General features: G+C 36.4%; 4 protein-coding genes across 5 annotated transcripts; all 4 read right to left on the bottom strand.

Annotated features, from left to right (window-relative positions):
• Positions 1-866: 866 nt before the first annotated feature.
• LOC103327566 (GDSL esterase/lipase 2-like) lies at positions 867-3,090 on the bottom strand. Its single transcript, XM_008229897.2, is given in 6 exon segments — positions 867-1,302; positions 1,429-1,624; positions 1,626-1,685; positions 1,803-2,033; positions 2,545-2,666; positions 2,781-3,090. Coding segments are annotated over 6 exon segments (1,107 nt in total). The 5' UTR covers positions 3,043-3,090; the 3' UTR covers positions 867-1,066.
• A 1,497-nt stretch (positions 3,091-4,587) lies between these two features.
• LOC103327564 (GDSL esterase/lipase 5) lies at positions 4,588-7,951 on the bottom strand. Its single transcript, XM_008229896.2, has 5 exons — positions 7,164-7,951; positions 6,888-7,009; positions 6,137-6,367; positions 5,682-5,937; positions 4,588-4,991 (listed from the first exon to the last, which is right to left on the bottom strand). Exons 1-5 carry the CDS (start codon positions 7,423-7,425, stop codon positions 4,741-4,743), a joined length of 1,122 nt encoding a protein of 373 aa, XP_008228118.2. The 5' UTR covers positions 7,426-7,951; the 3' UTR covers positions 4,588-4,740.
• A 1,857-nt stretch (positions 7,952-9,808) lies between these two features.
• On the bottom strand, positions 9,809-13,054 carry LOC103327741 (uncharacterized). The gene is made up of 4 exons (XM_089049498.1): positions 11,067-13,054; positions 10,694-10,759; positions 10,518-10,583; positions 9,809-10,415 (listed from the first exon to the last, which is right to left on the bottom strand). Exons 1-3 carry the CDS (start codon positions 11,619-11,621, stop codon positions 10,521-10,523), a joined length of 684 nt encoding a protein of 227 aa, XP_088905624.1. The 5' UTR covers positions 11,622-13,054; the 3' UTR covers positions 9,809-10,415; positions 10,518-10,520.
• Positions 13,055-13,207: 153 nt separating this feature from the next.
• On the bottom strand, positions 13,208-16,154 carry LOC103327563 (ethylene-responsive transcription factor RAP2-12). 2 transcript variants are annotated; one of them, XR_513787.2, is made up of 3 exons: positions 15,754-16,154; positions 13,570-14,503; positions 13,208-13,463 (listed from the first exon to the last, which is right to left on the bottom strand). XR_513787.2 is itself a non-coding variant. In XM_008229895.3 (3 exons), exons 1-2 carry the CDS (start codon positions 16,013-16,015, stop codon positions 13,620-13,622), a joined length of 1,146 nt encoding a protein of 381 aa, XP_008228117.1. In that variant the 5' UTR covers positions 16,016-16,154; the 3' UTR covers positions 13,208-13,463; positions 13,574-13,619. The 2 variants fall into 2 exon arrangements, 1 of the variants encoding a protein (XP_008228117.1); XM_008229895.3 differs by having other exon boundaries at positions 13,574-14,503.
• Positions 16,155-16,473: the final 319 nt, after the last annotated feature.

Genomic DNA, 16,473 nt, shown 5'->3' on the forward strand with positions numbered 1-16,473 from the left:
AAAAAGAGAAAAACCCAAAACCCCAAAGCTGAGGAGCAGATTCAATCCCTTAGAAAGTAGGGGGCATACAACAATGGAGTCTGTGGGTAGTCGGAGGCACGATGGGCCATAGCCCCATTCGGCCCGATATTTAGGTTCGATCCGTTTTAAGAATGAGTAGGGCTTGAACAAAGGGTTTGAAACCTCGGCCCGTCCCCAAAAAACATGTCTAGGACCCGACTCGGCCAGCCCATAATAAAATAAATAATAAATAGAATAATAAAGTTAGCCCAATGGGCGGGTCTAGGCCAAGGCCTTTGAAACCTCAGTCTGGCTCGAAAAATAAAAAACCCCATAAGACCCAGCCCGAATTCGAAAATTTCAAACTGGGCACAAACCCTAGTTTTGAATGTATGAGTAATGTACTATAGCTTTTCTCAAAATGATAAAATATGGAGAGCCTTAACATATTGCCTTGTATGGCTGGAGGTTAAAAATTTAGCCCTACACTACTCTTTAAAAAATAATATTTTAGAGGGCTATAACCCGGGGCTAGATTTAGCCCTCTCATTGGAGATAGCCTTATGTTCCTCGTTGCCCGCATCAGATGCCCTTTTCTCCATTCTTCTCGCCCCATGGCCTTCCTCCACGCCATGTGTTTTAGTTTTGGTAGTTTTATGGGTAGATGAATTCTCTAAAATGGTTAATTTATCAACAAATTAAAATGATATGTTCATCATGTGGGTGATTTTGGTATTCATGGGGTTTGGTTAACTTTGTTTGATGAATTGGTAGGAAAAATTTCCACAATACAAGAATTTTTTCATTTTTCAGGAATAGTTTATTTATCATTTATCAAACACAATTAATAATAATCTCCAAAAACATTTCACACCCATAAATGTGTAACCCACTGTATTATTGCCCACGTCACATACAAAAAAATTTGTTATGAATTTACAATACTAAACACTCATATGTAACCATACACGCACTGGTTTGGTAGAACAATGAGCAAACATTTCTCACTACATATGGGGGCAAAATTGGTCTAAGACCCTAAATAAATAAACAATATTCTCATACGTTACGTTTCAAATAATGCTTTCAGATTGTAAGACGTAGTGGAATTGGAAGTTCCACTCCAGAATTGCTTGGCAAACTGCTGAAAGACCCTTTCAGTTGGATGACCAGAGTCAAAGAAGACATATTCACTAGCATTATGACACAGGTCATACTCTTTCACCTCTCTCTTCCCTCCACAGCTATAAATGCCTCCATATGGACCACTTCCACAGCATGCCACTTTCCCTTCCTCAAAACCTTCGCCGATCACAAAACAAAAATTGAACAGTAATTCCTTGTTTCTATATTAAATATCATCAAATTCACCGTTTGACAACATCAATTTAGTTCATACGAAGATTTTTTCAAGATATATATACGTACCATATTTAGAGGGGTGATTTATTCTTTCTATTAAAAACTCGTAAATTTGGGAAAGTGAGTATCTGAATCCCTTGAGCTCACTCTCTAGCTTCTGCAGGAGTTCGGAAATTGCTTTGTTGTGTAGTTTTACGTATGGTGTAATTTCTTCAAAGCAGGCACCACTTTCTCCCTGTACAATTGCTCTTGAATATGGTAAACAAGCCAAGAGGATCAAGGCCAAGAAACCCAAAATTCCTTCCTCCTTCCCTATATATTTCCTAATTCGTCAAAATGAATATTTCGTTTGTTAGTACTATATCCATCATGCATGCACAACAATATTATGCAATCAATACATTTTTTTTTTTTAAAGTATGTACTAGCTAGGAATTTACTTTGATTACTGCAGTGATGTTGGCTATCACCAGGCCTACAAAATCCTCATGAGAGTAGGATCGAAGCACGCTGGAGTTTGTCTCGAATGGGAAAATATAATCGTTGCCTCCGACGCTAAACAAGTAAACGGCTCTTGAGAGCAGAGCCTTGGCTTTTTCATCCCCTAGTTTCTGCCTCAGCAACCTCTTGACCCTTTTGAAATATGAGAGTTGAGAATGAAGGTCTATCACCTGAAAGAGGGTTAAGGTTTGAGAAAACTAAGTAACCATTTTCATAAGGGTCATAGTTTTCAGAAGAAAAAAAAAAGTTATAATTAAATGTTTGAGCCTACTATTCAATGTGTGGTTGGGTAGTTTACAAGTATATCTCTATTCTAAGTATAAACTCATGCCAAGAGTAGACAAGTCTTATGGAAGCGTTGACTTGCTAGATGTACCACATGTTTTCTACTACATTGGTTGGTGTACCACATCTCTATCAAAGGTGCATTGAACCCAATCATATGATAAATGTGGTGTGAGAAATGGGTGACCTATATATGCGTTATGACTTTTCTTGTTCAGTGTATTTGTAATTTACATTATAAAAAAACTAATCGGCGAAGCAAATGCATGCATCAATCTAACTAAATCAACTCTTGATTTAGTGGTATTTCGATTCCTAATCCAAGTTTCGAATCCCTCCTTCCCCAGTGATTAAATAAAAATAAACAAAAAATTCATGCAAAATGATTTCACATACCAAACCTTGGCTAGTTTCAACCAGAGCACCAGCTCCTGCAGATGCAAAGTTTGCTCCATATGTAAATTGTTGACTACCGGGTTGTAGATACGGTGGAATAAATGGCAACTCTGCATACTCAGCTGCAACAGAAAAATACTTAACTTCCAATTACCTATGTACTGTTAACATTTGAGATTCTTTACTATAAGACACCATTTCTATGAGTTCATGAAGTATATATGTATATCTCTTACCAATAAAATCTGAAATTAGACGACCGTCCGAAAATCGACCCGTCGGGTACTTGAAGAAAGTTTCACCGTATGGCCAATAATTTGCCCGCAGAGTAGTGTTGATATAGTTGTTATTCCCGGCATCAAAGTATGAATCACCAAAGAAGAAAAGGGGCACATGTTTGTCAAACCCAAGATGGCCTTGGCTTTGGGTTGCCATGAGAAGAAGGCTAATGCTTGTACAAAAAGCGCAGACAGAGACTTGGAAGCTTATATTTGCCATACTTTTTTTCTTCTTTTTTGTTTTTTTGCTTTGTTCTGAATTGCTGGATTCGATCTTCAACTTATCGTGAATTGCTATTTATAGGGACATTTGGAGGCAGTTCTGCATGCGTATAAAAATCAATGACCTTTTCTTTTTTTTTCTTTTTTTGTGTATAAAAATCAAGCACATACCTATTCTCTTTAAAAAGTCCAAATCAAAACAATCCAGAAGGAAGATAAGTAAGCAAACAAATATTTTACTCTATCGCATTTAAATTTGTTTCTCCGCCACCTTCTTCTCAGACTTTAAAATATTATTGTTTTCATTTTTATATGTTTGATATGGTCTTTTTTTATAGAAATTATTTTTAGAAGTGCCATTCTGTGAAGTTCGTCAACAAGACCTACTAGAACAACAGTTTAAGTAGAAATGGCTGGAAATGGGAGGCAATCGTGGCATGGAGAGGACCATTACTTAGAGCATCTTCAAGGAAGATGTCAAATGTTAAATGTTAAATTTGAATTTAATGACTTTTGTGGCAATTTCACACTTTGGAAAAAATTTAACTTCACCCGAAATGCTAAATATTATATTATTTTATTATATTTTTTAAAACAATATTGGGCTCATATGATGTATAAAGTTTTAAAAGAGAGTAAATGATAGTGGGTCCATTACTAAAAAATATTAAAATAATATTTGACATGAAGCTTTTTGATATGTTATTTTTAACATATCTCTTTCAGCCTTCAAATTCTTGTAGAATTTGACTACTCAATTGGAGCAACTTTAACCTTCAATTTTTATTATTTTATGTCCATGTGGCAATTTGACACATCGGTTGGAGATGCTCTTACATTAGTGTAGTCGATCGAGTACTTCAAATCTTAAATCAAATATAGTTTTTGTTCCCTATTCCAATCAAATACCAAATACAAAAACCAAACTATGTCCTAAGAGATTAAGCAAGTGCCTCTACACATGCAGGCTCAATCATCGAACTTTTAAAGTTGGATTTTAAGTAATCTTTAGAGAGACACATTAAGCTCTTGACGAGTTAGAAAAGAAAAAGTGCAAATTAAATATTTCCAACTGTTTCTTCTTCTTTCTAAAATTTTCAATTGACGGACATTACTAATTTAAATTTATACAAAAAAGGCAATAGACTGAAATTATAAATACTTAGCACCTTGTTCATGTCTTAAAAATTGAGTAATCAATCAGAGACGAGAAATCCTCAAACATCACTGAGGACGGCTTCATCTATTTTTTTATACACACACAACTACTCCTTGAAAACTAATAAAGTTTTTTTCCTTTCTGTATAAAAAAAGTATAAAACTATCGTGACATATTTAATAATTCTGATAATTTTGGGTGTTTATCTCGACAGTTTTACTTGAAAAAAGATAATTAAATATAATTTATAATTTCGCAACAAGACATTTACACTTTTAATGATAGTTCTTCCAGAAGCAAAGACTTATTTTGGCTGCGGTGGTCAACCAAAGTAGCAAAAGATACATGTCTAATCTTCAACTACAGCTAAGCTGCTCCATCTAATTTTAATTTTAATTTACCAAAGATTGAAATGTTCAAAGTCACATGTCATAATTCTGGTGGAATGAGCGCGTTACATCAAATGTACCACTTCAAAAAAGACTAATAATTTAATATTTAATATGTCACAATTTGTGATTTGATGCAAGGATTTAATTACAAGCCTTGGAGGAAGAGATCCTTGAGACTGTATAGACCCGTGGCATTGGAATCCCATGGCCGACCACTCCACATTTGATAGGCCAATTGCTTGTAGACCTTTTCAGTGAGATGGAGAGAATCCCAGAACACATGTTCATTTGGATTCTCACACAATTCAAACTCCTTCACTATTCTTTTTCCTCCACAGCTGAACACCCCTCTATACTGCCCTGTCCCACAGCATGCTGCTTTTCCTTCCTTGAGACCTTCCACCACAAACAATTACAACATTCAACATTAACTTGCAGCACAAATTTATGAGCAAATAAGTTTGCATAAACAGAAGCGTTTTGTTGAAACACTTAAGTACTTCCTATACAATCATTCCCAAACGAGTCCGTACGCTGATTAAGAGAACAAGAACATGGGCTTCTAAATGCACCCAACAATTTGATCAGTACACTGATCTAGAAAATTTGCTCAACTTTACTTTATTGAAAAAGAAAAGTGAAAACAAAAGGAGACAGCAATATTTTTTGAAAATTGTTAAGGATAGTCTCCCACATGCACGTAACACGTTGGTGACTCTAAATCATTAACGCATTGTAAACTTTACTTACATTAACGGTTGAGAGTAATCCGGGTGAACGTAGAGAACTTTCTCAAGCACTCTTTTGTTATTGGTACGCTTAAGGTCAAAAAAGAATTTGGTCCACCACCAAATTATTGGACCTGTTGGTCCACCAGACACCTAACACTAGTACAAGGGATTGTCTTATCGGCCTGGCCCACTTCCCTCACTGGCAAGAATAAGCATGGTCCAGGCCCTATTTTCAATAATGTACTGAAAACTCTGGTGATTATTATTACACTGAAGACTTAGGACCCATATGTTTATCCAATCAATGAATTGATAAGACAATTTTTATGATGATTGGTGTGGATTGAGTACGTACCATATTCGGAGGGATGTCTGCTTCTCTGCCTAAGATTCCCGCTCAGGTCGTAGAGTGAATATTTGAAACCCTCCAACTGGTTTCCTAGCTGAATCAGAAGTTTGGAGAGATCGTCGTTGTGTAACTTGGCAAGTGATGAAACTTCTTTTAAGCAGCTACCATTGTTTTCTGGCTTGATTATTCTCATGCCCGGAAGACAACCTAAGGTCGGCAAGTTGATGAACCCAAATTTCCTACCCCCACCAGCATAAATTTCCTGCAAATTTCACGCCCGATCATAATATATAAGAGTCAAACATGTACACTCTATATATGTTATGCTATCACACTATGAATCAGCATAACTGATTAAATAGCATCATGTGAAAATGTGTCGTTTCAACCAACAATATAACATATCATATTATTTGAAAATATAACATTTCTTAAGAAATAAACTACTAATTAATTCATACTTGGATAACGCTTGTCAAGTTGCCAATGACCATTCCAATATATTGTGATTTAGAGTAGGACTTCAGTATGGGGGAATTGGTTAGGAAAGGGCTGATGTAATCGTTGGTTCCAATGCTAAACAAGTAGACGGCTCTTGAAAGTGTCACTTTCGCTTCGACATCGCCTAACTTGTGTCTGAACCACTTCTCTACCTTCTTATAATACTTCAGCTGTGTTTTAAGATCAATGACCTGAAATAGGAGAATATGAAAGTTCCATAACTATTTTCTACACTTTCTGAGTCTAAAGTAGATACAACAATAGTTAAAACTTTTTATTTTCTCGACTCTTATATACGAAATGGCTCATTTTAAACATTTAGTATTTCGAGAATTTCTTAGATGCAATGATTGTAATATGACCTCACGTAACTAATAATTAATAAGATGATGAGTAATTATTGTTACAGGGCCTTTACATTATTTAAATTCGAAACTTTTTTGAGATCACGCCAATGTAAATGATATGAGTATAGAGGCCATTAACAATGATTACGTGTCATTTCGTTATTAATTTCTTGTATCATATCAGTATGATGAGGTGATACAACCATTGCATGTACCTACGACTTTCTCGATTTTCTTACTTCTTATCAAGTTAATACAAAAGTTTACAATTAAGACAAAAGAAAGGGGAAACATCATGGAATGTCAACTTCATACCAAATAGCAATGGCAGTATCATTCTCTCTCAAATGTAAAACTTACATACCGACCCTTGAAACGTCTCAACCAGAGCACCAGCCCCAGAAGATGCAAAATTCACCCCATCATAATATTGGTGAAAGCCCGGTTGAAGAAAGGGAGGAACAAATGGCAGGTGAGCATACTCAGCTGCAAATTATATAAAATAATATACAAAAATATTAGATAAGATCATAATTAATTAACTATAAGCAGACAAAACAAAATTCTGTGTTAGAATCAGCTAACCAAAAGTGGACTTGTACAACCAAGGACCACATTATAAAAGATTTGCAAATCTCACCAATAAAATCTGACATCAAACGTCCGTCGGAGAATCTTCCAGTTGGGAACTTAAAGTAGGTTTCTCCATAAGGCCAGAAGTTGGCCTGGTCAAGAGTTGTGGTGTTGATGTAGTTGTTGTTGCCAGAGTCTAAGTAAGAGTCTCCAAATATGAAGAAGGCAGCTTGCTGCTTTGAGTGCCAAGATTTGCTTCCGCCGCAAGTCGAGATTGCTAAAGCTACATGAAGAAGGAAAAAGAGAGAGACAGAGCTTGGCTTTGCCATGGCTGCAGACTTGTTGATCCCCACATATATTTTACATCAATGTCAAGCAAATATATCTGAGCCACAAAATATATACAGAAAACTTTGTTTTTTAATCTCTCTGAAATTTGGATGAGTAATATAAAATCATCTTTCCTAAATGCAAAAGTTTGGGCTAGTCTACTCTACTCAATATGAGTTTTGATCATCATATATCTGAAATTATACATCTGGCTCATGAATAAGAAAAGACTTCTTCTCCAACTACATGAATTGCAAAAGTCAAAGTAATTTGAGAATTTGAAAATATCCATTTTGTGAAGAAAAAAAAATTATTAAAAGAAAAAATATCGCTCAAACTAGTACTTGGCGTTGAACTTTGAAAGAGATATTTTTTTCCCTTTTTCTAATAGCCAAAGAAAATATTATTGCAGAGGCACTGCAAAGTTCTCAGCTAGCAGCCAACACAAGTTGATTCAGTTAGTAAGGTCCCTATATTATGACACTCCATCAATATTCGAGTCCCAACTGCCAGCAATAGTGTATTTGTTTGGTAGGTAATCTGTAAAATTCTTATGTAAATCCATACAGGTGACTTCATGGCATACGGGCCCTTGCGTAAGTCCTTCCTGACTAAGGTCTGGGTCTAACCCGGGGTGTGAGGGTAGCCTCTCCTTTCCCTAAACGAAAAAAAATTCAGCTAGCAATTTGCAAATAAAAATAAGACATAAAGAAAAAAAAAATTGTTTCTTGGCGGATTGGTGGGTGTGAACGTGTTGAGTTGTACTGATGTCCCCTACAAATTCGAGAAGTCAATTGCTCTTCAAGGCAATATTAGAAACAATCAAACTTTGATTCTAAGGATTGCAAACATGACTGACGCATTGTTAGATTCCAACAAGGCCCAAAATTTTCAGTCTCGGTTACCAATGTATATCAAGCTTACAATCACATTCACGTGTGAAGGTGGAAAGGCATACATGTACAGAAGGAGAGAGACAAACAAATACATGCAGCCAAACCAATCAAAAATAGTCTGATGCATGTTAAGACAACCACTATACTCAAAAATGTATTTTTTTAAAAATAACAATGTATATCAAATTTACACCCGTGAACGCATATACATGATTTTTATGGTGTCAGAAAAGATAGCACTATAATTTCTACAATTTTTTGGCAAATGGGAAGTGTTAAACGTGACCCCTTTACCTTTTTGAGATGTGTAATGAGCGTCTTGCATGTCATCATTAATGTTTGAATAAATGAACACCAGGTCCATGGAGTACTTAAAAGCCTAATTTTTCTTCCTTGCACATCATGTGAAATGGGGAAAGAAATCAAAAGTGCGCAGTACATACATAATTTGACTAATTTAATTATTATTATAAATTTCCCCTTTGCAATAAACAACCGTGTGATTGAGAATGGAAGTGGCTCAAATCAGGATGTTTGTGAGACCAAGTCTTTGATTTTCTTTATTTTATTGATATATATAAGCGATAGTCTAATTTACTACAAGGAGAATAGGTTTTTTCACACACATAATACCAAGGTACCATAAGGATATGGGAGGCCGAGGGTACATGCGGGCCAGGGCCTCCAAATTGGAAGGACCCTCCACTTTGTGTAAACGTCCATATATACATACACATGTTACTTTTAAAAAGTTAGGCTCAAGTGATTTTTTATGCATTTTGTAAAGTTTTTATGTGAATTACAAATTGTTATTTTCTGTTTATGTTACAATTATGACTTTTTTTGGGCCGAAGTTACAATTATGATTTTGAGTTTATATAAATTTTTTTTTCAACTTACTCAAAAATGAATCACATAAATATACATAAAAGGTAGAAGGTCACATTTTGGTGGTTCGTCTAAGACGACCAAGACAATAGGACTGCCTATATATGTATTTTAATGAATCAGGCACATGTACATTTGACTTTGATTTAAAAGAATCGTTACAAGTTTCTAAAAAAGAATCTTAACAAATAAAGAATACATATTCTACATATATATAGAATTCCCACATGGCCCAAACCTCAAACCAGTTGCTTAAAAAGTCTGTTTAATTTAAAATTGTACACTTTGATCTCGATTCCCCATCTGTTCTGTTCTAAAGAGCTAAGCTAGCTAGCTATCAACTATCATTTTGTTGTTTATGTAAAGATGTACCCTATCATAGCATCTAATTACAAATGTGGATTAACATGGATGGAGGAGTGCCTAATTATCCTTGCGTGTTGGCAACGTGTTGGCAAAGGCAAATAGCTAGCCTAAGGATTGAGACTTAATTATCTTTGGGTATTAGTGATTGATGTGAAAGATGCACGATTAATAGTTGAATACTTGTGTGGCCCAAATAAAAAGTTTAATACATTGAAGCGGGAAAATGTTCTCTTGTTAGACTGTCTAACAACATAAGATGTTTATATTATCAAATTATGAATCTAAATCTATAAAATATTTATATTGTCAGACTATGAATCTGGATTATTTATTAAACGAGTTTTTGCCAAGTAATTTATGCTAATAGTCGGGAAAGATAAAAGAGTATTCATATGGCAACATAAATTTGGGAAATAAGCATTACATATGAAGTATTCAAACTCACAAAAATTAAGTGGGGATAAATGTTCCCAAAGAGACAACAACAAAGGTAAATTTGGTAAGTGAGTTTTGCTCACTCCATAAAAAGCCAACCACAAAAAACACGAGTATTACCTAATTGGTAAACAAACCCATCAGACAGCATTAATCTGGGACTTGATTGGTCTGAAGAATAGTTGATTAGGTGTTCTCTAGATTTGGGATGAACCAAATCATCCAAAGTACATAGAATGGGGTCATATTGTGCCTTCCCATGAACATGTGAATATGCTTACCAAACCCGCATAAGCACAAGACATCAAATAACATATACACTAAACCAATGAACGTCAAGCTCAGATAGGACATCTGTTACAGCTTATTACTTGGTTCTTGATTTCTTGCTCATTGAAATATCCCTGCAATTTTTTCAACGAAAGAGATTGAATCCATTACGTTTTGGGTTTAATTTCAAAACTTTATTATGCATATTTTGCTGACAATTGAAGTATATTTTCCACCTCTCATATGTACAAAGCCAATGCGCAATTGATGAAGATGGTGTTGGGGTTGGTAGGAAAAGATGCCTGAAAAGAAGCTAGTTGTTAGAGTAGTATCATAATGGTGACGCAAAAACCATATATCATTGCCATAATTAAGGGAAAGAAACCATGTGATCAAGGGTGGTGAAACATACAGTGTGAACTTCATTTTTCATCGTAAGCTCTTTATAATCAATACTTATGTCACACTCCAGTGCAACCTACCAAAAAAAACAGGGTGAAAAGAAGAAAAAAGGTTGAGATCTCCACTCGGAATCAGAGTTCGAATCCCCTCTCTCATTGCGCTGGACGCACAAAAAATAATCTCCCAACCACGCTTGGAATAAGGGAATCAAATCAAGAAAAGAGTGCTTTCTTTCTTGATGAGACTTTCAATCCAATTCTGGTGGATGGGATTTATTCGACAACAAATATGGTTCATTTTGAGTTAGATAACTTGAAAGGCTTGAAATACTGGACACACGCTGAAACGCTTTAATTTTGACCAAATAATGAGATGCTACAAACCTTAATCTTCAACAAAATTATATGAAACACCCAGAGGTGAGCTCCAACATCGCCTACAATTTTCATTTGAAACATGTTTTTCCTTGAATCGTCTTGCAATGAAGCCTCTGCCACAATCTGGCTGACATTCAAACATGGAAACAGAACCCTTATTTCGACACTCACGTTGCTGCTGTGAGCAGGCTGAAGAAAGCCGGGAATCCGAATTGTTCCTATAGGCAGTCCACCATCCAAAACTTCAAGATGTGAAGAGCTATACCAGATGCCAACCTTGTTAGGATTTTGAGCATTCAGGGTCAATGTGATTGCTGATGAAAGAAACATGGTTGAATCCGAATAGGCTTCGAGCGTATACAAATCCAAGCTTACAGTTTCGAGGGAAAAAACTGGCCTTTGGGGCTTCATGATGAAGATTACGATCAATGCAGCTACACCAAGAAAAACTATTGCTAGGGCAACAAACAAGAGGAGAAAGAAACTGCATCTTTTGAAAGAATACGCATGGCAGAGTTTTTGCCAACGTAAGTAACTTGAGTTGTGCAATGAAACATCCATGGCGGATCATCATCATGTGGGTTTATGCTAATTGACTATACTATTATGTGTTTTATTGATTGTTATATGCAAATACTTGTACAGGAAGGAGGAATTTGATGTCTTTCTTTCGACTGTAGTTTGTGTTATTCCGTTCTAAAGTTATACCAGGACCTTCACACAGGAAACTTGTAAAGCAAGGAAGCACTTTCTCAAACTTGCTTTTCAAGGGGAATTTTATGCTCTCCTAACTCTCTTGCAACCCCTCCTATAACAGGTTGACGTAACCCCCAAGTCTACACCGGTCTTCACCCAATTTAGTCACGTGATGAGCGAAATTATATCAACCCGGTGTGTGTAAGTTTTCTCGAAACTGAATCGGCAGTAGGAACATTCTTCTAATTTTTGGCAGAGCAATCAGAACATATAATATTAGACAGATTTATTACCAGCCTGAAAGGTCATCCAAATGGGGGCATTTCTATGTTTATTTGGTTTTTTATATTGTGATTCTTCTAAAACACTCGCTTGGGTAGGTGAGGTGCCTCTCATTTACCATCGAAAGCTTGAGAAGCCGAAAGAGGTTGGTGTGGTAGGTACAACTTCCCTTGTATTCTAAGTCTTAACCATTAGTTAATCATCCATGAAACTTAACCGCCTCTCTTTACAGACTCACTAATTCAAACCCACATTTTTCAAAGGTCAAATCACAGCCGCCCAATCCCATCAACCTAGAGATCCACCAAATCAAAACCCAACGCGGTCCCTCCCCTACCCAATTGGTCATTTGCCCCAGTTGTAAACTTTTTGCACGGAAACATGTGATTAAAGAAAGAGCCATCCAAATCACGTTGGGAGCATACATAGGGTGGTGCTAAAATGATGATGCTTCTCTTCTGCTATGCTTTTCTGCTACCCCCCTCCTCCCATACTGATTTGTCCTATTTCTTGGCTGATGATGCATACATATATATATATATATATATGAAGGCAGAGGACACAAAAATCCGTCAGCCTACCGCCACGTGTCGGTCGCATACTCCAAAATTTAACCATTCATGAGAGAGATTACATGTGGCAGACATGCAAACACACTCTTCACATGGCTGAGGCATATGACAAACCATAAAACCTGGAGGCTACAGCCAATTCCATGCCACATGTACAAGCTAATATACTCCGGATATTTGAGAAAAGTTACCCCACATACTCTAAATTATTAACCAAAAAATAAATTTAGTTTTAGCCATAAATAAACTTTTACTTTTGGAAAAAATCAAAGCATTTTCAAAAAAGACAGAAAAACCTCTCAACTTTCAAATTAAAGACATGCAAATGTAAATGATTTCGTAGGAAATCCAAAAGTAAATAAGGATAATTTTGTCCATTTTGGCTTCTTTTAAAAAATTTATCTCTCCTTTTACTTTTTCCAAAGTCTCCCAGGGTCATTTGGTAATTCCGTCTGACCTCCTTGTTGCCTTCACTACAAGTCTACAACCACCAGAGGTCGATACAAAAAACTTTAAGCTAAGAAACTAGTTTGAGTTTATTCTCCACAAAGATCCTAACACCAACAACGTAAAACATATGCAAAATTTGATGGCCTCTTATAAAAAGAAAGACCTAAATAAATTTAACGGAAGTTCACAATTACCAGGTTTCAGTATCATCCATCATAGCTCACTCACACAATGTCATGAATACAAACATCAAGTTCAGCAACCCAAATTCTAAGTCTTTGGAGGCGAAAGTAAACCTAATACCTATATGCTCTCCATAGACCATTGCTACGGCTTAAAGTACTCCCCATACAAGCCTTATGCATGTTCAACAGCTTGCACTCCAAACCCAGAGAAAACCATCCTGCAACCACAAGTAAAAAAGCAACCAGGATCTCTTTCTGAATAAAATGAGTGAACATGAAACAGAAAATTAAACAATGTAGAAGCTGATGCAGAATCGAACTCACTAACATGTAGCTTTATTTACATAAAATAGAATGGATGGGGAAAAGTTCGCTCAGAAACCTCCCCCAACCAGGTCATCGAAGCACCAAAGGTCCACTGAGTTGCCACCATCCTGAGTTGCATCTGCGGTGAGGAAGGCGTCCACTGAAGCATCCCAGCTCCCATCAAGATATGGCGTCTGAAAGTACTTCATCTCAAAAGCTGAGAGCTCATCAGTCAGTGTCTTTCCTGCATTATCTTGAACAGGCACCAGATCCTCTGGGTTAGACCTCAGTTTCTTCGTTGGGTTAGCATCCTCCAGAAACAGTGAGTCATCACTTTCTTCCATAACAGATGAAAGGACAGATGATATTTCTGGAGTCTTTGAACCTTGTTCTCCCCAGCCAAAGTCAGAACAATCAAAAGAATTGCTTCCCTGATCAGAGCTGAAATACAGGGGGACAGCATCGGATGGATTAGAGGATTTCAGCGCAACATCATTGGCAGGGAAGGTGGACATAAACCCAAAGTTATTAGTTGGTGGCTTTTCATCCAGAAAACCCATAGCATTGTAGTAGTCCTGATTTGGGTCATTCACAAAATTGATATTCTGGTTCAGATTAGGCTGAATGGCATTCATGTTTGTCTTGGGTTGCATTTTCTGAGGATTTGCCTTGACAGAACGCTTTGCAGAAGATCGTGGGGTTTCATCAGGGAAATTAACCTTGGCTTTCTTGCCACGAATTCTACGTGCCTCGGAATCATAAGCCCTTGCAGCTTCTTCTGCAGTGTTGAAAGTTCCAAGCCAAACCCGGACCCCTTTCCTTGGATCTCGGATCTCTGCAGCCCACTTACCCCATGGGCGCTGGCGAATTCCCCTGTACTGGTTCTTCCTCTTTCTCTTTGCAGATTTCTCAGCCTGCCCATTGAACTCCACTGATTTCACCGTTGTAGAGCCTTCAATAATTGGAAGAAGAAATATATCAAAGACAAGGATAAAATACACTAAGAAAGTTCATTAATCTTCTTCGATGTAAATCACATGGAAAAAAAAAACCTCATGTATTGATCAAAAGGATTCAGAACATGTTTAGGTACACAGCCATAAGGATTCAAAGAGAAAAACCTTCACTCCATCACCTACGACCCCAAGAAAAAAATGAAAACAAACGCCTGGATCATAGTTATACCAGATGCGATCTGATACAATATGAAAAAGAACAAAAGCTTAATATTATCGCATATGACAAAGAAACTGACAAGAAGAAACTTCGATCTCTTCATATTGCTACAAAGCATGATCATCACATGGCATAAAAAACAGAATAACTTGACAGGACATAAGGTATAACAAGCAAATAGTAATTTTTACAAATAAAAATAAAAATTATCGACCGAAAAAATGAAGATATCATCCCCTACGGATCAATAGAAATATATTCCGGACTTGACTCTGGAAATTCCAGTTCACTATGGATCCCAGCCTGATATTTGATTATTTGCAAAATCGACCATAAACCAAATATTAATCCATTACTAGCTAGAGATAATTAACAAAAATTGAGAATTCCTGCAAATATTATTTTAAGAACAATGAAAATCTACAGTGATGATTCCTTACATAAAAATTCTATTTTCCCCCTCCCTAAAAATTAATAAACAAAAAGTAATTGATCAAAATCATACAAGATCACCAAGATCTTTCCCTACCCACCTACCAAATACCTCATCAAAAAAAATTATTTAAAAAAACTTATTTTCTAAAGCGACCAGCTTACACGTACTCAAAATTACAAATCTATAAATTTTTTTAACAAGCAAAAAAAGCTGTTTGCTATAGAACAATAACAAAATTAAATAGAAATTTTATTCAAAACAAAATTTACTCAGAACATTCAGTCACTTCGAAGCCACAAAATTTCATAAATTAAATCGGAAAATATTTATAAACAAAAAATAAATAAAAAATTACTGTCTACCCCGTGAGCAGAAAAATCAGCAACTCAATTTTCGTATGAAACAAAATAATCCAACAGATTGAATCACCAGAGTTCCAGAACCTATGACATAAAATATTCAAAAATAGCATTTCTAACATCAATCCACCCCTTAAACCAAAAACCCAATACATGCATCACAATACACATAACAAACAAAAAAATGATGTAAATGCTCAAGAAACAACGACGATAAGAGGTAAGGCTTACCACGAGCAGAAGAGGGCTTTCCAGCAGAGAAAGCAGAGGGCTTGGCCTCAACCATTTCATCATCTTCATCCACATCAGACTCGTCCTTGAATTCCTGGAAATCAGCCTCGAAGTCATCGCCTAAGTCAACGATTTCGGGCCTGAGAGGCTTCGAGAACCGCTTTCCCGAACTGGGTTTTTTGAGATCGGGCCAGAGGTAGTCGGCGGTGAGCCGGGACCGAGTCGGCGCTATGAAATCGGATATTATAGCACCTCCGCACATTTTTGCTGTTTCTCAGAGGACTTTGCAGCTGGAAAAGGTGTCGGAAAATCGAAAAGCTGGGAATTTTCAGACTAAAATGTATACGACTGGTTTTGTGTTTTGGAAACGAAGCGAGTTAAAAGAGACATGCTTTTGTTATTTTCTGCTGAATAAGGTGTTTATATATATTTTCTTGCGCGCAGAGGACTGGGGCGGGTGATTCTTTTACTTTCTTGCCCTTGTTAACGCGGAGATTTACATATGCCGCTGCTTTTGTTCTATAGAACGCCCTTCTGTGATGCTTTTAAATTTACTGCTGCTCTTTTACTGCCCTCTGAAAATACAAAATAGAAAGCAAAAGTAGCAAGATTATTATTATTATTATTATTATTTTACTTCAAGGACTATTTATTGATCATGGTCATTTTAAATTTAGGGAGTTTCACTAAAACACCCAAAATAGATGCTGAAATTATAAA

The sequence above is a fragment of the Prunus mume genome, linkage group LG4 (assembly GCF_029339155.1).
Source record: "Prunus mume cultivar Tortuosa linkage group LG4, ASM2933915v1, whole genome shotgun sequence".
Taxonomy (NCBI): Eukaryota; Viridiplantae; Streptophyta; class Magnoliopsida; order Rosales; family Rosaceae; genus Prunus; species Prunus mume.